This window comes from Poecilia latipinna, unplaced genomic scaffold (genome assembly GCF_001443285.1).
Source record: "Poecilia latipinna isolate Pla-1442-1.1 unplaced genomic scaffold, P_latipinna-1.0 Scaffold247, whole genome shotgun sequence".
NCBI lineage: Eukaryota > Metazoa > Chordata > Actinopteri > Cyprinodontiformes > Poeciliidae > Poecilia > Poecilia latipinna.
In genome coordinates, this window is record NW_015112863.1 from 372,951 (window position 1) to 393,516 (window position 20,566).

Here is a 20,566-nt window from a genome sequence, read left to right on the forward strand (position 1 = left end):
TTATTTTTCTTTTATGTTTTTCTTTATATGACCCTTATGCTCTGCCGTACATGTTGGCATTTCCATAACAAACAGCAAATCTGCCCACGTTGCATTGCATCATAAACAACATGTCATTATTTCACTTTAATTTATAAAAACTAAACATTCTACTGTTTTCACTGTTTTGTTTTTCTAATAAAATGTTAGAAATAACTGGATCCCTGTAAAGCAGAAAAGTCGTTTTTTTCTTGGTGCATGCGGTCAGGATGAGGCGAGCGACTGTGTGGCACCTTCCCCCCGTCCGCCGCTCCCTTAGCCGCGATTTATTGCTTCCTGAATCCAGAAAACAGGAGGCCGAGCACAAGAGGATTCCAACTGCTGTTTTCAGACGACCTGTGACCCCGGCGGCCCTCCGCCCGCCCCAGTGCCCAGCAGTCCCTAAATCTCTCCTGCCTTGCAGGCGTTTTGTTCTGGGCTTTCAGGAATCTGACTGATCGGTACTTGAAGTGACTTACGGCTGAGAAACGTTTGAGGAAAGCAGAACGGTTCAGTTAAATAAGAATCCAAAACGTTTCTCCTTCTTAGACGATATTTTAATAGCACAAAACAGAACGTAAAAATAATCCACAATATTTTTTTTGTTTCTTTCTTTATAAAATTTCTTATGAACATATTTACATTCTGTCTGATATTAACATACATTTACATCATAAAAATGTCAGTATGAGCATTTTACAGTAATTTGGTGTGAAGGTTTTTTACGATCACATGAAACCTGGAAAACTGTTAAACTTATTGGGACAAGACCAAGATGATTTAGGAAAAAATACAACAATAAAGTGAAAATATTACCAAAAGAAACAAAGAATTACAATAAAAAAAGCTGTTTTCATGAGGGAAAAGCTTGGATAGAATAATACACCTGTGTGGTTCTTTATTTGAAACAATCATTTTCATCAGTTAAAAACTTTCCAGGTTTAGAAACAAATATCTGTAATTTCCAAAAACCTGTTAGCATTTCTAGCTGGTTCCCGAAAACCCCAGAAGGAGTTCAGCCTTCCTGTTTTCTACTGAAAGTCCAGGTCTCTCCAAAGGCTCAATGAAACACAAACAAGACTCATTATGTTGCTGAAAACACTTTTTCCTTACTTACTAGAGCTTACAGTGGCTAATGCTAAGTCCTCTTCACTCAGCATTAGCTTCTACACTGAAGAGCAAACCTGGTAGCTCCTGGTTGTGTTCAATGGCTGGGAAAATGTCGGATTTTTCAGATGCCAGCCAGTCGAAACCAGATATGTTGGTGCATCTCTATTAAATTTTTCTTCAGAGGATTAATACACGTCGATATTCATTTTATTTATTTCAGCTGTTATGAAAAGCTGATTTAAAAAAAAAACATGGCTGTTTTGTCCAATCTCCAACTTATTTATTCTGGCAGAAAGTAAACACACATTTTTTCAAATCCATGATGGCAACCTGACCTGCTCTCACATCATCTGTACATATATTAAATTCTCGGTTGCTCTTCTACGCTACATATAGTTGCTTTGTTTTCTCATTTGGTTTTCAGTGCTTGCAGCATTTTCCCTTCTTCCTTTGAGTGCAAATATTCTTCCGCGATTCCTTTCATGAGGTTTTTACCGAACCTCCTCATAGGGCTGGACGATCACAATGCAAACGTTTCATATCAGTCGATATCGATAATTATTGATTATGTTTTAAATATCTGAAACCCTCTCCTGTTTTAACTCCGTGTGTTGTCTTATTTTATTATAATGAACAGTGGGGAAACTCAGCAGCTCGTTGCTAGGTAACCGAAGTTTGGGGGAAGTTGAAACTCCTTCTTACAGCAGGTTGCTAGGCAACCAGAGCGAGTGAGTTCAGTGAATATTCTGTGAGATGTGTTTTCTGTTGGTATTGATCCCATGTGGTGATATTTATCGTTACTGATTTATTGTCCAGCCCTCCCTCCTCGTTAAGAGGACAACTCTTACGTCATCCGACCAAAAACACTGAAGAAAATGCCCACAGCCGCACCAACGGGTGGGATTTCTGTGGGAGTTTTCCTTGTTTTCCTGAGTTTTATACCGACGAGCCTCAGACGACGCACTTGTAAAAAACGTCCAAAGCTAAAATCCTTTCGTCCAAGTCCAGGAAGTCATGCTGAGGATTCACTTTGAGGCTGGCGGCGGCGGCGGCGTGGCGTTCAGCGCCCCGGTTCTCATCCGAGCGTCTCAGTCTACAGGAAGTTCACAGGGGATCTGCTGGGCGGCTTTGGCCACAGAGTAAGTCCTCTGGAAGTCCTTGTAGCGTGGCGCGCAGCCCAGCCAGGCCTCGCCGAAGTGCACCCTGCCGGTGAAGAGGAAGCTGCCGGGCCCCGGTCGGACGCCGCACTGCAGCAGCGTCCGCACCTCTCCGCGGCTCGCCAGCCGACCGCTGCCCGTGAACAGCGTGTACTTCTGACGGAAAACACGGGTGGCGCTGACCTTGATCACGGCGGCGCGCAGCGTTTCGTCCTCCTCCACCGACCGGATGTTCCCTCGAACGACTGCAGAGAAACATGATTCTGGGTGTTTTCACCAAAATTACAACATTTGTTACATTTTGAGCTGCTGCGGTTTTCTTTCCCCTCACTCAAAAAAACCAAACCCTTTGAAAACCTGTTCCCCTCCTGGCCTGTGGGGGCGCTGCACCAAGAACCAGTGAGGGAAACACATGAAAACCTCTGAAAAGCAACTTCCTTCTTTACAAAATGTAACAAAAATAGAGTGGCTCATATTTTAGCAGTTGGAGAAGTTCTCTCGCTAGCACTAGACTAGCGTGTTTGTTTTGGTTGTATTTACCCAGAATGCCCTGCGCTGTAGTCCACTTCTTGATTTTAGAGCTGCCTCCGGTCCGCTTGGCGTTCACATACGCATTTGGACTGAACCAGAGTTCACTCTACCTGAACCCAGACTGCGGTTTGTAGGCCGGCAATAGATGAACTCTTAGACTCTAATCTAAAATGCATTAACCGTTCTGTGTTTCACGCAGGAAAATAATTAGTGCTGCACTGCCTCCAACCTCAATTTCCTGTATAAATAATCAGTGACTTCTGTTTGGAAAATGTGCCTAAAGCAAATATTCATCAAACAGATTTTGCTAAAAAATAACTAAGGTGTTTTTCCTGCTTCACAAGTTTTAAACAAACTTAAACTAAAATCAGCTTCTAAAATGCTGAACTGCCCCTTTAAGGGCAGGGAGTTTAATTCCTGTTAACTTACCGAAGTCGCTGGTGCAAACCGCCATCAGGATCTCGGTATCGTTGCACGGCCGGCAGGCATCTGAAGAGACAACAAGCAGCCGGAGAGTCAGTTGACAAGTCCGAACCGCCAACGTGAAACAAACACCTACATGCAAATCTGAGCCGACAGGAACGTGTCAGACTGGCTGAACCTTAAACTACAAAAACAACAACAGAGGAAATGAAGCGCCGTTGTAAAGCAGACTGCTGCTGCAGAGGAGAAACCAGAGGAGCGCTGAGGTGTGAGAATCCTCCAACACTTTAGAGGGAACGAGCTTCACACCTTAAAGTCTCAACCGGATGAAGAAAACACTGCAAAAACACAAAATCCTGACAAGTATTTTAGTCTAATTTCTAACTACACGAAGTAAAACTAAACAAACATACAGATACCTTTTGATTAAGAAATAGGAGCTTGTTTTAAGTAAGTAATTCCTTAAAATTGATCAGATTATTTCACTTATAGCAAGACATTTTCCCATGTTATCAGTACTAATATTAAGGAATTATTTACTTTAAAACAAGTTCACATTTCTTGCTGTAAAGTTACTTGTAAGTTAGTTTTGTCTTATTTCAAGTGAACCCAGACATTTGCACTTCAAACAAGACCAGAAATACTTGGTAAGATTTTGTCTTTTTTGTATCTCTAGTTGAATTTATTGATAAAAACCAACTGAAGAAAATGAACTGAACTTTTGTTAAAGTTCACTTCTCCCCCCACTCAACCCAAAGTTTCTCCTCTTCAGAGAAAACTTCTTGATAAATGGGATTCCTTCCTCTTTTTTCCAGCCTAATAAGAGTTTTTGGGGGGGCTCCTGCAGACGAGTTGCCCCACAGAGAGGCAGTTCAACAAAGGAGCGGAGCGTCTCAGCTGGGCAGAGGCCTCCGCGTTGCCTAGGGAACCACAGTAATCCCAGAATACTCATTGAGAGGCCTCGGGACTCCTCAGAGCCCCCACATACTGCGCCTTTATGCCCCCTCCTCCTCTGCCTCGGTCTGGGCAAAGTTTGGCTGCTTCCTCCCTCCAACCATCAGGATTCAAGCAGGGAGCTGATGTACGACTGCAGCAGCCGGCAGGTGCAAACAGCCAACAAACACGTGAACTAATGCAGCAGGAAAGTTACAAAATGCTGCAAGAGCAGGAATTAATGCAAAATGAAAATGCAACAAATGTCAAAAACAAAACAGAAGTCCTCCAGACCACCAGGGGGCGTCTGGAGTCAGTAGTTTTACCCACATAAAAACGCTGCTTTACTGTCAAAGACATAGAGTAAAGATGGGTGGATCGATTCAAAATATCCATAATATCAATACAAAATCAATATGGGATTGATACTTTTTTCAGATTTCCTCTTGAACTATTATATTTTTGTATATTTTCCAGCCTGAAGTTTCTCAGCTTCACTGTAAAATATGTGTTGCTTTGATTTGTTCTGAAATAATTTTTGACAGTTAATTTAGAAAACAATGGACACAAATCGGTTTTGATATTGATTTTATGTTTATCATGCTAACATGCTGTTAAACTATTTTGTGGACACCTATAAACTTTATCCAAATACAAAAACACAAAATTATAAGCTTTGTAAAGGACGTACGAACCTGTCAGGTGAATAACGAGGTTCTGGTGACGGGCAGCTAACAAACGTAAAGGCTACATGACGGTCTTAGCTAGCAGCTGAAAGCTAGCTAAAGCCAATTTTTCCAGTTAGGCAGTAAGTACTACAGTACATATCAGTGATTTTTATTATAGTAATACACAGTGGAATACTTGAGTAATAGCTGTAATGCACTTTTATTGTTTATAAGTTAGACAATAAGGAGGCGAGAGCTGGTACGTAGCTTGTGGCTTGTTTACTGTTGTCATGGTAACTGTCATGACAGTTAGTTATGGATACCTGCCAAGATGGCTGCCAGCTACAAAATTACCAGAAGTGATTTGCCACATGAGAGTTTCTGTGGTTCAACTTTAGCATATTTGTTACTGCAGACTCCCCCTAGTGGTCTGGAAGACTTCTGTTTTGCTATGTTTCCTGTAGTTGCAGCATTTTTTTATTTGCAGAGTTTTCTGTTGGATTTGTTTTCTTTTTGTCTGTGTTATGGGGCATTTCGCCATTTGCTCAGCGTTGGTGTCTGAGCCAACGCTGAGCTACGTCGGCTACGCTGACGTAGCCACGGCTACGTCGGCTACCGTGACGACGTCGTTACGTGACGACGAAGCTTCGTCGTCTCCTAGTTAAATGTGAAACCTTCTGGCTCTGACTCGCCTTCTCTGCTGATGGCGTTGGAGTCCAGCGCCATGCGCGCAGTCCAGCCGCCCCGCAGCTCGTAGCGAAAGGAGGCGGTCCGCCTGCTGATGTCCTGATGCGGCGTGGCCTGCAGGAACAGCGCCAGCCTCTCGCCCGGCGTGCGGCTGAAGCAGCGGACCCTGGGCGGGGGCGACGCCTCCATCCGGTCCCCCACCAGCAGCTCCAGCAGCCCATCCCTCTCCAGGTACAGCTGGGCGCCGTGGAACTGCTCCGACGGCTTCACGCAGGCCGTGATGACGCCGCCGCCGGGGCCAGCCGCCGCCACGGGGGCCAGGCGGGGCGTGAGGGTGAGGCGCAGCGCCCCCTTGGGGTACAGCCAGTCCAGAGTTCCCTCAGAGCAGTGCAGGGAGATCTGCTCCACGCTGCCCTGCTGCTGCGACAAACCACTGAGGGCAGAAAAAATTAGAAATTAATATCTATCTACATGCAGAGGCGCTCCCACTGGGGAATATCTATATATATATATATATATATTTTTTTTTTTTCTTATGTGCCCCCCAAGTTTTTATTTCCTGATCTGGCTGCTTCTGAAATCTGTGGGAAGTGAAAATGCATTGCAGTGTGGTGCAGATCTTGTAAAATAGTCTCCATCTTCCCAATTTCATGTTACATACAAAGAGGGATAAAAAAGTTTTTCAAATCCATTTTATCTGGTGCTGACATCTCCCCACTCCACCGCTCACCGGTCGAGTGACGCCCTGGGCAACTGCCCACATGAAAAAGCACAAGAGCATCAGGACATTTCAAACTTTGAAAACATGATTAAACTGAGTTATTATGGGCAGTTCTGTTTTAGAAATCACTTGTTTAAGTTTCGTCATGTTTTAAGGAGCTGTGTTTGTATTTATGGATGTATTTATAAAGTTGCCTCCTAAAAAAAACTAAATCCTTCAAAGTATTTTTGTCTAGTTTCTGTTGGAAATATCATAGCACATTGGAAATAAGACAAACTAATTCAACAGTAACAGCAAGATACAGGAGCTTGTTTTAAGTCAATAGTTATTTAACACTTATAATGAGATATTTTTCATTTTATAAGTCAAAAAATCTTCCAGTGGAACTTAGTGATTTTTAAAACTATATTCAAGAGTTATTTATCTTACCTAAAAGTTACTTTACATTAGTTGTCTTATTTCAAGTGTACTAAAATATCTACACTAGAAATAAGACAAATATACGTTTTTGCACTGTTAAAAAAGAACTAATTAATATTTTGTTTAGCATCAATTTCTATTGTTTTCACAATAGTACCACAAAAATATAAAATTCTCCATGAGTTTACAGATGGTCAGTGGCCCCCAGAAGCCCCCCTCTTTTAACCACCCCTGCGCAGTTATACTGTAAAACTGTTTAACGACGTCCAAGATGAGATTAAAGTAACTTTGTGAAAAATAAAAAAAAAACATTCAGGTTTCTGAAAAATTACAGGAAAGGATCAAAATAATGAAAAGCGCCCCCTGGTGGCTGATCTGTGGGAAAACGGCTCGAGTTCGCATCATGGCATCAAGTTTTGTGAAAACTTCACGAAGATCTGAAAAGATTTCGGAAAAACAGAAGCGATAAAAATAAAAACGGCTCGTTTTTCTCCATGAAGGTTGTCTGGATGAAGCTGCAAACCAAACAGCGGAACCAACCAAACATTTTAATCACGCAGGAAACTTTCAGCATGTTGCATCCAAAAGCACCTGATGTCTGATTTTCACCTGATTTAATGTATAAATAAAACTGAATAAATACTCGCCTTCCTCTCCAGCTGCACTGGTCTTCAGAGTAACTTGAAAAACACGAGTGAAAAATGCCCAAAAGCAAAATCCAGGTTGCGTTATTCCAGCGACCAAATCCAGGCATTTTCAACCACAGTTGACGCTAAAATATTTATCTTTTATTCCCAAACCTGCTTTTATTATTTAAACCTCCCGCTGTGAAGCTGCAGTTTTGTCCGCGGCAGCCTCCATGTCGGCCTGAAGCGCTCCGCAGGATCCCGGCCGCCTCTGCTCGCCTCCAGACGCGGAGCTGTGAAGTTATTCGGCCCGGAGAAACTTCCCGGACCAATCAGAGGCCGAGCTGGGAAACTTTAAACCGGCCGGCGGGGCGGGGCGGAGCGGGACGGGACGGGACGTCCGGCCCAATCAGGAGCTGCATGCTGAGATAAACCTCCTGTTGTGTTGGACTGTCTGCATGAACATTAACCCAGACACAGGTTTGAATAGTTTGCTCGTTTAAAAAAAGCTTCCCTGATATTGTTTTTACATTAAAAAAATATATACATTTATATTTTGTTTTAATTTCTGATATGTTTAAATTGTAGAATCAATACATACATGATGGTGCATTAGGATAATTGTAGATAAAAAAAAAACATTTTCCACCAAATAATGTGATTAATAAATTATCTCTAAAAGTTTAAAAATAAAGGTGGAAATTTTTGGACTTTTCAAACTCTGAAATTTCCTTAATGTATCAGGATTCAACTCTGAAACATTTCACACACTGAGAGCAGAACATTCTGTTACAGATTTATGTTTTCAGGCCTTATGTTTATTTTTGCTGTTATTAATATTCTCTCTCTCTCTCTCTCTCTCTCTATTTTTTTTCTTAAAACTTTTCCCTGGCCTTGTTGACATAGTGTTGACAATTAGTAGCAACACACTGCGAACATTTCAGTTTTGCAAGTTATATTGACAACTTAACAGCTAAAATCAACGCTAGTCTTCATAAGCTAATGGTTTTTTACCCTCTACAGCAGCTAACAGGAAGACTAGCATTGGTTTTAGCTTTTAAGTTGTCAATATAACATTAAAAATTTAAAATGTACATGTGATATATAACAGAAAAAATGGACGCAGTTCTCTGCGACTAATTGTCAACACTACGACAACTAGATGACGAGGTCAGGAAACCATGTTAAGAAAAAAGTGAGGGGGAGGGAAATAGGTCACTTATGCTAGCTTGACTATGACAACCTTAACATAGATGTGCTGTGGAATTCGGTGTTTCAGTTCAATTAAAAAAAAAAACAGGAAAAATATCAACTTCTTTGATACTTTTATTAAAATCTCACTTTGGAAATACAGATTTATCCATTCTAACTGTTGTAATCATGCAAACCTCATCTGATTTATTTTTGTTTTTAAAATTTGAACTTTTACTTTTTATCTTTAAAACTAGGACTTCAGCACATCAGTCATATTAGTCCTGATTCTCAGACACAAGATGGTGATGACATTGATGATGATGATGATGATGATGATGTTGATGATGATGACGATGACCTCCCCCCTCCTCCCGCTGGTTTGACCTTTGACCCCTCCCCTGCTGGGCTTCTCTTTCATGTTGTGGTATTTATAACCAAATCAACAGTCTCTTTGTGCCAGCGCTGCCTGAGCCAGCGACTTTTCGCCGAACATGTCTGAGTGACGGACGTCCAGTTATGACAGGGCTGCAGCTCGGGACAAAGGCGCATCGCAGGAATCCAGCTGTGCTGTTGTCTGCAGCAGGATGGAGTTTGTTTAAAGCAGCAGAGTTTAAAGTTTAAAGCCACAGGCTGCAGGATGAGTGTCCACATGTGCTCAGACATTTTATGGAGTTTATCACGAGTATCGATGTGAATGCATTCATTAGTGCGTCTCTCAAAGCGAAAGCTGACAGAAACCATCCGGTCTCAACTTGACCTGAGCTGCAGTCCAATGCAGACTGGATCAAACCCTAACCACAGCTTCCAGGCTGTTAAGATAAGACAGCCTTACATTTTACATCAAAAGACTAATAAAGATGTTCAGTTGTTTTAATCCAACTCCAGTCCGCTTTAATAGAAAGTCCGGTTCATCTGGAGAGGTATGAATATGAATCAAACTCTGGTCCTCTAAACCTCGATCTCGGTTCGGTTGAAGTGAACTCTGGTCCGGTTTGAATGCATATGAGAACGCTAAGCGGACCAGAGACAGCTTCAAAAGCAGGAAGTTGAGTACAGTGCAGGTAAATCCAACCGAAGCTAACATGCTAGCCTAGTGCTAGCAGGAGAAATGGCTCCAGAAGACAAAAGAGAAATCCTCCAACCACTAATATCTGACACTGCTCCATTTACTACTCCATTTATATTTTGTAAAGGAGGAAGTTGCACTTAGTGTCTTCTTCATCAGTGGTTTTTGATACAGCGCCCCCACAGGCGAGGAGGGGAACAGGTTCCTCAAAGGGTTTGAATCAGTAATTCTTGAATATTTATCTGCTAGTTCCACTGACAGATTATTTCCATGTTACATTCTTTGGAAAACTTAAAAAAAATAAATAAATATTTTGAAATTACTAACTTAAATTCCTCTGTCTTGCTGAATAGTTACTATTAAACTGTTTTTGTCTTTTTTCAAGTGTACTAAGATATGTGCAATAGAAACAAGACTAAACATTCTTGGTAAGATTTTCTCCCATAATAATTACTGTACACTCTACTCATGTGAAATCCCAGCAGAACACATTAAGGTTTGTTGAGGCGAAATGTAAAAAGGTCCAGAACTGATTTTGGGTTTTCAGACACAGAAATCCTGGATCGCCAGTCAGAGGTTTACGTGAACCGGCAGACCTGTTTGTTTCCAGCTCTGGTCCAGAACAATGCCATCTTTGACTGCAGTGAAACACTGCCTGCCTGTCCCTCCATCCTTTGACCAGTGAACCAGATTCCCGCTGAAGTTCGGCTCCTAGCGTTCCCACCACTGCGCCAATGGGAGCGTCTTCAAACAGTGCCTCTGTACGCATACGACGGTTTCCGTGTACATGGGAGATGCAAACACAGAGAGGATGGAGGGCCGTTTGGTGCTGGTCGTGTTTACAGAACCTCGACATTCTCCTGTTATTGACCTTTTCTCAATGTTACACAACCAAACACACTGTTTCTGAACTTTCCTGTCAGCAAACTATTCTGATTCTGATTCTGAGTCTTTTACATGGTGCCTGCAGGGAAGGCTGGTGTAGAATATCCAGAAAAACCTCAGCACAGCAGCGTCAAGCAGCCAGAAATGCCCTGATGGAAAAACCGACTGACCTGAGCTGAGAAATGGAGATGTCCTTGTTCCCATAGTTTCTGCTAATCTGGTTGATCTGGAATCACTGCTGTTTGTTTTATAATAATCTATCTGCTTATGAAAGAGATTTTAGACCCTGCCAGGCAGGACACATTCAGGAATTTGCAGCAGTACTTTGATTTTGCTTGCTACCTAAATATTTAGCTTCAAAAAATTAACAGCAATATTTTTATTTAGCTTGTTTGGAGATTCATTTGGCAAAGCCATGTCTTCATAATGTTATTGTTAATTTATCAAGATCACAGTTTCAAACTTAATATTTAGCTCAAAAGCTAAATATTTACCAAATAGTTTAAGCTAACTATTTAGCTTCTTATTAAAATATTTAGTTAGAATCTAAATTATTTTAAAGCTAAGTAATAATCTTACTAACTAAATATTTATTTTGAACTTAAATATCTAAGTTCATATCAAATATTTAGCTTGCTACCCTATTATTTTTGTTTGAATATAAATATTTAATTTGAAACTAAATATTTAGTTTGCTAAATAAATACTTAGCCTCAAGCTTAATATTTAACTTTAGACTAAATTCAAACTTAATATTTGCTAAATATTTTGTTCCAATCTAATTATTTAACTTACTAGCTAAATTCCTGCTTTATTAAGCATTAAACAAAATAATTAGTTTAATACTTAATATTTAGCTTCAAACTAATTGGCTTGCTAAGTATTTATCAAGATCACAGTTAACTTGCTAAATAGTTAGCTATTTAGCAAGTTAGTGAAGTATTTAGCTTAAATGTTTAGCTTTAAACTAGATATTTAGCTCGCAATTTAGCTTCACACGTTGCTTGTTAGCTAAATATTTAGCTTCATGCTAAATATTCAGAGGCTAATGAGACATGTTCATATCAGCAGCTGTAAGGTTTTATCCGTAACATTCCGTTTGTCCCAATTGTTCACCAACGTCGGACCTAATTTTCTAGGAATCGTGCTAGCGGAGCTGCTTCCGGTGAGAGCGACGGCGCGGACATGTTCCCGCCTCTCCCTGCAGGTGAGGCTCGGAGGCTGTGAGAACGGCGCTAATGTTTACCATGTTTCTGCCCCCATGAGAGCCGCATGTGAAAACCGACACCTGCGCTCCCATTACGCTGTATCAGGACGGCCACTGAGGCTTGTGTTTGTTTGTGTAACAGTAAATTTCTCCTCTCCGTCGTGTAGCGTGTTTGTGTGCGACAGAAGCCCAGTGGGAAGCGGAGGCCTGGCGCAGATAAACAGTGAGGGAGAAAATGGCGGACACAGCTGGAACTGGCTTGGAGCTTTCCTAACATCTAATAGATCACTTCACGTCCCCTTGAAGTGTCTCCTCTGGGATGCAGTAACTTTTAAAGAGGTTTGTGTTCATTTCACATGAAACATCTCAAGTGTAATAGCCCCAACTTTCTCACAGTGCAGAAATACAAATTCACCAAGTTTGGCGTCTTAGTACACTTGAAATAAGACTAAACTAACTTAAAAATAACTTTTTAGCAAGTGGTTTTTGCAACAGAACTAATATTTGTTCACCAATATTAATGAAATATTGACTTAAAATAAGTTTCTGTATCTTAATGAAAAACTACAACTAGTTTTGTATTATTTCAAATACTAGAAACTTGACTAAAATACAGTACTTAGTCATATTTTTGTGTTTTTCAATTGTTCAAGGCCTGATAAAGGATGCACTGCAAAAACACAAAATCTTACTAAGTAGACGTTTCCAGTGCAAATATCTCAGTGCATTTTAAATAATACAAAACTTAGAAGTAACTTTTCAGCAAGAAAAGTTTAAGTTAATAATGTGCAAATACTGATTAAAAAAAGGATTAGACAAAAATAGTTGGTAATATTTTCTTTGTTTTTTCAGTGATTCTACCACAAAATTACTTATAGATGTAAGAATACTAAAGAAAGATATAGTAAATGTCCCCACAAATTTAAATTAGAGATAAAAAAAAAAACACACAAAATCTTACCAAATATTTTTGGTTGGGTTATAAATGCTAATATTTTAGTACACTTAAAATAAGACAAACTTTTCAGCAACATATAGGAGCTTGATTTAAGTAAATAATTCCTTAATATTGATTTGAAAAAGGGCTAGTTCCATTAGCAAAGTATTCCACTAACAACTATATATTTTTTCTAAGTGAGTTGAGCTAGTACTTTGTAAAATCAATATTAAGCTACATGGGAGCTTAAATCAAGCTCCTATATGTTGCTGAAAATTTATTTCTAAGTTAGTTTAGTCAAGTGATATTTGAACTATAATCTAAATTGGTTAGATTTTGTGTTTTTGCAGTGTATGTATCAGTTTCATCTCTGACTCTTTGTTACACATTTCCATTTAAAAAGACTCATCATGTGTGTGTTTTAATATCAATAGCCTTTATGTGGTCAGCAGCACCAAATATAACCTAATTATGGCAGCTGGGGTCAAAGGTCACAGCTGGGTGCCTTTAGGACTTGGAGGCTGTGCTGAAAATGGAGCTGCTGTGCTGGAATGCAGGAACTTCCTGTGTTTTGGCTTCTTTTGTCACTTTGATATATTTATTCAAAATATGTTTTAACAAAAGAAAAATGATTTTAAAAACCTTCTTAATCAGCTTTTACTCTAATATATTCATTTAATTATAGTTTTTGCAGACATTTTGTGCAAATGCTTATTTTGAAGTGCGTTCAGTAAAAATCATGGTCAGTTTCCTTCATAGTGAACAGTTTTCATCTCTTTTAAACAGAGTTTATCTCATTTTTTCCATAGAAAATGTCTTCTGGCTGTGATTGGTTGTGGGTTTTCTTTAGTGTATACCATAGAAAACAACTGGATCATTTTTTCCCCGCCTCAAACAGCTGGCGTAAATAAACACCGTCATTGTACAGCAATGATATTTTGTTCCTGCAAACCCCAGAAAGATGCCAGAATCCCACAGCACCTCATTTCCATGAGGTAGAACCTAACCTCATGGAAATTTCCCCAAACATCTCCAGGTTATCAGTTAGAGTGGGAAACATGGAAAAAACGGGGATTTCACTGCTTACATGAACAGGAAAGGCTTTTTAAGGTAAAAACGGGTCGACTCAGCTCTCTGCGCTGTTTGGTGTTTTTATATTACAGTTGGGCCGAAAGCAGCACGGCATGATTTATATTGACCCGTTGGAGTGTGACATCACAAGATCCAGCCCCACAACTTCCTGCTGGAGGGCAAAAGGCTGCTTGCTAACAATGACTAGCATTGGTTTGAGCTGTTATCAACATAACGCACTAAATCTTAAATGTACGCCTGAAAAAAAAATGGACGCAGTGCTTGGTTACATTACAACAACTCGATGACAAGGTCAGGAAACGGTGCTAATTAAGAAAAAAGTGAGGCGGGGGGGGGAAGCAGGTCAGTTGTGCTAGCTTGACTATGACAGCTTTAACATGTAGATGGGCTGCAGAATTTGTGTTTTGGTTTACTTAAAAAAAAAAGGCAAACTAAACATCAACTCTGACAGATCATCAGTACAGTAGGTGTTTAAATTAGCTAATCAACCACCACCGTGTTAGCTCAGCTAATAGCAGCAGCAGCTAATCTACAACAACAATCACTTATTAATAATCACAAAATAAACATCGAGCCTGAAAACATAAAACTGTAACAGACTGAATGTTTTGTTCTTTGTGTGGGAAATGTTTGAGCTTTTTGGTGTTGAGTCCTGATAAATTAGTTGCTATGGCAACGAGTCTGTGTTAGCCTCTGGTCCTCTGGTCTTCTGGTCCTCTGGGCTTTTGGTCCTCTGGTCTTCTGGTCCTCTGGTCTTCTGGTCCTCTGGTCCTGTGGTCTTTTGGTCCTCTGGTCTTTTGGTCTTTTGGTCTTCTGGTATTCTGGTCCTCTGGTCTTTTGGTCCTCTGGTCCTCTGGTCTTTTGGTCCTCTGGTCTTCTGGTCCTCTGGTCTTCTGGTCCTCTGGTCTTCTGGTCCTCTGGTCCTCTGGTTTTCTGGTCCTCTGGTCTTTTGGTCTTTTGGTCTTCTAATCTAAAAGCTGCAGGACTGTAGAACTGGGTTGATGTACAAAGTTAATAAAGCCTCAAAAAACCTGCAACGGTTCGACAAATGCAAATCGACGCCACAGTTCACCGTTATTCTATAAAACATTTTCTTCTACTTGGAGGTGGACAGTTATCGTATCGTTTATCATTTATTGGGTTAAATTTCTTGTGATAAGATTTTTGACGATAAATTCCCTGATAAAACTCTGAGTCCTTGTTTTCCACCCGTACTTCCTGTTCATTATCAAACATCCTTTGTCTCAAGCATAAAAACCTGATTTCTTTTTTTCCTTTTAGCTCCGTCCATCTTTTGTCAAAGTTAATTGATGTCAATAATGAAACCAGAGAGTTGTGGTAATTCAAACAGGCAGGAAGAAGAAAATCACCGACCGCCTCAAACATCACTGAGCTTTGAAGAGTTCAGCTCCAAAGCAAACAACCCAAACTCTTTTCAAGTGGTTCCTGCTGCGGTCTAGTCAAAGGGTTTGATTTTTGACGGCCAGTGTTTGATTACATGAGCAGTCGCTGCAGAACGTGCAGGAAGTTTCAGCGGCTCATGAGGCCTGGAGTAAATTTAGACCAAAAAGAAACAAAAACCATGATTGTAACCAGACTGAACACATCCACTCTAATCTTTATTTATCTGCTTTATTTTTATTTCCTTATGAGCTCAAAATCTGAACTTATGCTCTATTTTTATCCAGATGATGGAGAAGTTATTAAGCCAGGAGTAACTAGTTACTTTTACCCTTGGCTGGGTCTGAGGTTGGTGCTGTTTGGCCCGGCTGGGGGTCAGACCCGGTTCACCGCGGTCTCGGCCTCCCTGCCCCCCACGTCTCGTCTAATTGGCTGAATCAGTTTGGAGGGAAACTTGACAAGAAGCAGGATCCCTCCAAAAATCACAATAGGTGCAGTGTTTTACATATTGTCTGCAGACAGATGTTGTGGCTCCCGCCTGCATCTCAATACGTTTCTCTGGACACAAAGGAGGAAACACAAAGCGGCTGCGTTTTGGGGCTCAGTGCATAATATAACCGCCAAGAAGTTTTTCACACATTTCAACTGGAGAAATATGTGATTTCACATTTTAACCCACAAAATAATCCGTATCAGTTGGTGAAACCAAGACTGCAACAAAGGGAAGTTTGTTTCTTCTGTTTAAAACTTGATGTGCTTGTTGGAAGGGTTTCAGAAATGTTTTATTTATTTCATATGTAGAGCTTCTGATGCGTGTTGGAGCCGCTTCTCGGTCCAACATTAGCATCTCAATGCTAAACATGTAGCAGCTAACGCTAATGTTAGCGTTAGCTGCTACGTGTTTCTAAAGAAGCTCCATAAGCGATCAGCTCTCCTGATCATTTAATTAGCTAAATAAGAGACTAAAAACAGCAAATATGTTATTGAGCCAATATGTTTATTCCAGCGGTGGGCAGAACCCAAAATGAAAAAAAATGATTCAAGTCAAAATAAAGTGTTTGGTAAAAAAGTCTAAACAAGAGCAGAGTAACTGATCACATTATCAATCATTTAATATTTAAAATTCATTAGACCAAATTATAAAGTTAAGTGGAAATTTGAGTATTTTATTGACAAAAACGTCAATAATTCATAAGTTACATAAAAGAACAAAATCAGGCAAAATAATTTTTTCTTCCAAATCAGTTTAATTTAATGTGAAACTGATGAAACTTTAACTGAAACTGCAGGTTTGTTTCTGTCTGTCTGGTGAATATTTGGTTAAAACATGTTTGGTTTTCATTCGGTGGGGAGAAAATCTAGAAGTTTTACTCAAGTAAGAGAAGAAATGCTTCATAATGACTCAGGTAAAAACTACAGGTACATTTTACAAAGAATTACTCCAGTAAATGTAACCAACTTCTACCCAACTCTGGTTTATTCAATAATTTAGAAGTAAAAATGTTTCTTGAATTGAAAATGTTGCTGCAATAGTTTTTGATTAAAATGTGATTAATTACTGACCATGTTGTTAACCACATTACAACGTTTAATCGAGTCCCACCGTTAATTTCTTGTTAAAAACTTCAGAATTACATCTTTTCTTTTTCTTTTGCTAAATAACTTAAGAGCCCCCCCCCCCCCCACCTCCTTGTAACTCCTTCTTCTCTGAATAGATTTCGGTCAGCCTATAGGTCATCCTAGGCTGAGCAGGGAATAATTGGGCTGCCTACACACACACACACACACACACACACACACACACACACAGACTTTAAAATTTAAACCCCCACTCCCCAGACAATAGCCACATGCAGCTCTCTGACCCGCCGCGCTCTGCAGGCACAAAACCTCCCTGTTTATCCTGAGTCCTTCTTCCCTCCTTCATGCTGCATCAGCAGAATAATCGGAGTGATGAGATTAGATTATACGTGTCATGTTTCACATTAAATCATGGAAATGATGCTGAGTTTTATGGATGCTAACTCTAAGCTGCGCCTGCAGGGATTATCAGTTATGACCAGTGATGGTTGGAGGTTTAAATTTCAAAGGGTTAACGTTAAAGTTCCTGCTTCAAAGTGTGAAGTTTGTAACTGAATATGTAGCTGAGTTCTGGATTTATTTAAACTGAAGGAATTATAATCTGAGTTTTATGCTTTAATTAGAAACATAATCTGAGGTTGAGTTCAAAGGTTGTAAGCAGCTAACATCTTAACTGCAGTAGAAAACTGATAAATTATGAATTCAGATTAAGTTTCACATCCTTCAGTCGGAGAAATAAATCCTTCCAGCGTTAGTTTGTGTTGCACATTTTAACCTCCAAACCTCTGAAAATAATTCTTATGATTTGGTGAAAACAAGATACTTTAAAAAATGAAAGTTTGTTTTTTCTATTTTAAACTTTGCAGATTCTTTCATTGCATAAATATGAGGATCTGTTCGTAAAGTTACAGTCTAAAGCAGATTTGGGTTTATTATTTAATGTCATATTTTCACCACGTTGTTCATTCATTTATTACTGTCACAGTTTCAAACTAAATATTTAACTCTCAGCTAGAGATGTAGCTTAAAGCTAAATATTTAGTTTTCATAATAATTACTTAAAATTCAAATTAAATATTTAATTAGAAAACTAAATATTTAGCTCACTAGCTAAACACATGTTTAGCCCCAAACTAAACATATGTTTTCACACCTGATGGTCCGGTAGATTCACAGCTGCTGGTTCTCTAGTCAAACCAACCTGTTCCCCTCCTGGCCTGTGGGGGCGCTGCACCAAGAACCACTGAAGGAAACGACACAAAAACCTCTGAAGACACTGAGAGCAACTTCCTTCTTCACCAGATGGAAACAAGATGGAGGCGTCAGATTTTAGTGTTGGAGGATTTCTCTTTAGGCTAAAGACCAGGAGCCATTTCTGCTGCTAGCATGTCTGTTTTGATTGTATTTACCCAGAATGCCCTGGGCTTTGGTTCACTTCCTGCTTTTGGTCTCCGTCCGCTTGGTGTTTGCAATTAAACCTCCACAAACGAGCTGGACTTTCTGGACAAACGGACCGGATTGGGATTAAAGCGGACTAAACAGGACTGGTGTGAATACAGCCTGAGACCAAACTAATCTGGATTTAAAGGAAGATGCCAACATCTTCCGCAGATAAGATCATCCATCTATGACTTTTTGTATATTCCTAATTTCAAGGGAGCAGTGCTGGATTAAGAGATAAAATCCCAGCAGTTTGACAATGATGAGATGAGATTTAGGGATTAATGCTCCAGCGGTAAGCAGAGCCGGTTCTGCTCTCCGTCCCCCAGATGACCATTGAAGCCACTGAGTCTCGGTGGGACTATAACTGTGCAGTTCAGGCTTTTATCTGCCATCTCTCAGCGGCTCCTTTCACATTCCTCACTGACCCGCAGCTCATCCCTAACTTCCCTTTTGATCGGATTATTTTAAAGCAGCGGCGTCCCGCTGCCCGGCCTTTTGCTCTCACCACCTGCACTCCAGCGGCCTTCACCTCTTCATTGAACCGCCGATTTGGAAACTGTAGCCTTGCATCTGTTGCAGCCGAGGGACCCGGCAGAAGTCTGAGCTGCGGCCTTGGTCGTCCGAGCCGCTCCGGTTTCCTCTTCATTCAGCCGGACTTCAGCCGTATCACATCTCCGCTCCCTCAGGGCGGATCGCTGCTTTGCTGGACGGCTCAAGGTAACAGGTGTATGTAACGTTTACAGCAGGTGGGATGAACAGCAGACCTCTTTATTTCAGGCTCTACTTGTATGTTTAAGTCATGAAACTGACATGAAAACTTTTTGGAGTAAATTTGTAAACAGAAAACATGATGGGGTCTCTGGAGATGGAAAAAAGAGGAGAAAATTTTCCTCAAAATTTTTCATCTTGGGGAAAAATATTTTGAAAAGTTGAAAATTTCCTAGAAAATTTTCAGAAAATTTTAGATTAATCTCAGAAATTTTTCTAGAAAAGAATTTTGAGTTTCAAAAGTTGAAAATTTTCAAAATTAAAGTTATAATTTTGAGAAAAATGTCAGAATTTGAAGTGAAAAGTCAGACTGCAGAGCAGTTTCCATTAAAAATGTGTGCAAAATTCAGAGAATAATTTTTATTTAAAAAATAAATTCTCTAAAACAATAAAGTCTGTATTTTGAAAGTCTAAAAGGTGTTTTCCTCGTTGTTTCGTCCAGAAGTAACAGGATCATGTGGCTCAATGCGATAAACTGTTTCTGTTGCAGTTTGTGAATAAAAATAGCTTAAAAAAAACGTCCTGGTTCTTTGGAACTTGCTGTTTCCATTAGGTGAATTATTTTTGTTATTCTGATTTGTCCAGCTTGTGATCGGGAAGCTGAAAGAGGAAAAATCAGAAATAAAACAGTTTGCTCTTTCTGCAGAAAACAGAAAAGGGAATCTTGAAATCGTAAGGACCGACGGCCTGCATTGCTGCACAGCCACAGAAATTAAAATTCAGATTGATCCTCGGCTCCAAGTCAAGGATTTGTGCCAATCTGCACATGTATGCAGGCTAATCAGAGCCTCTTCACGGGTCACTCCGGGTCAGACGCTTGTGATGGAAATTTGGACGGCAGGCGTAGGAAAACAAAGCCGGAGACAGTCGGCATTCTTCACGCATGAGACAACAAACTGAGCAGAAAAACTCAAATAAGATCAGAGCCGTGTTTCACTGACATGATAAACGTTGTTTTTAGTTTCTCTGCTTAGCGCAGAGAAACCTTTTGTTTTCCGTCTTTGTGACGGAACCGTTGGACGTTTGATGTTTCAGGAGATCCTCAGAGGAAACGCATCACTTCCTTTCAAATGAGCTTTTATTTTCCAAACTGCTCAGGCTCTTAAAAACGTGACGGCATTTCTCTGCAGACGGAGCGGGGCGGCGGGAAATCTTAAAACGATAAGATTTAATGATAGTTGGATGGAGCTGTGCTGAAAGGCTGACCTTTGACCCCCAGCTTCACCTCCCCCATCCTGGTCGCTGGTCATTTGTCAAACTGATCTGATTAACGTCCAGTTTGGGAATCTGACGACGACACACTTCAGGATCCGGACAAACCGCCTTTCAGCGTCGCTGCAGGAAAACAAACGGATGGATTGTTCTGGAGAGAAAAGGAGAGATGGAGAGACAAACAGACGAAAAGAGAGAGAGGAGAGATGGAGAGACAAAGACAGAAAGAGAGAGGGGAGATGGAGAGACGAAAAGAGAGAGGGGAGATGGAGAGACGAAAAGACGAAAAGAGAGAGGGGAGATGGAGAGACAAAAAGACGAAAAGAGAGAGGGGAGATGGAGAGACAAAGACGGAAAGAGAGAGAGGGGAGATGGAGAGACAAAGATGGAAAGAGAGAGAGGGGAGATGGAGAGACAAAGACGGAAAGAGAGAGAGGGGAGATGGAGAGAAAAAGACGGAAAGAGAGAGGGGAGATGCGGAGACGA

At 40.4% G+C, this 20,566-nt stretch overlaps 2 protein-coding genes across 2 annotated transcripts in view; one reads left to right on the forward strand and one right to left on the reverse strand.

Moving 5' to 3' along the window:
* Positions 1-559: 559 nt before the first annotated feature.
* On the reverse strand, positions 560-7,665 carry metrn (meteorin, glial cell differentiation regulator). The gene is made up of 4 exons (XM_015032643.1): positions 7,316-7,665; positions 5,533-5,960; positions 3,246-3,305; positions 560-2,530 (listed from the first exon to the last, which is right to left on the reverse strand). The coding sequence occupies exons 1-4, from the start codon at positions 7,420-7,422 to the stop codon at positions 2,217-2,219; spliced, it is 909 nt and encodes a 302-aa protein (XP_014888129.1). The 5' UTR covers positions 7,423-7,665; the 3' UTR covers positions 560-2,216.
* Positions 7,666-11,567: 3,902 nt separating this feature from the next.
* The window catches only part of stub1 (STIP1 homology and U-Box containing protein 1), a 26,062-nt gene continuing 17,063 nt past the window's right edge, over positions 11,568-20,566 (forward strand). The window contains exons 1-2 of the mRNA XM_015032645.1: positions 11,568-11,646; positions 11,835-11,985. The gene's annotated coding sequence lies outside the window, so the exon portion shown is untranslated. The remainder of the gene's footprint in view (positions 11,647-11,834; positions 11,986-20,566) is intronic.

Bases quoted from the DNA above. Each gene is read 5' to 3' on its own strand.
- metrn (XM_015032643.1), bottom strand. From the start codon at position 7,422: ATGCCTGGATTTGGTCGCTGGAATAACGCAACCTGGATTTTGCTTTTG. The intron at 5,961-7,315 runs GCGAGTATTTAT...TTCTGCCCTCAG, and splicing joins CAGTGCAGCTGGAGAGGAAG to TGGTTTGTCGCAGCAGCAGG. The intron at 3,306-5,532 runs GCGAGTCAGAGC...TTGTCTCTTCAG, and splicing joins CAACGCCATCAGCAGAGAAG to ATGCCTGCCGGCCGTGCAAC.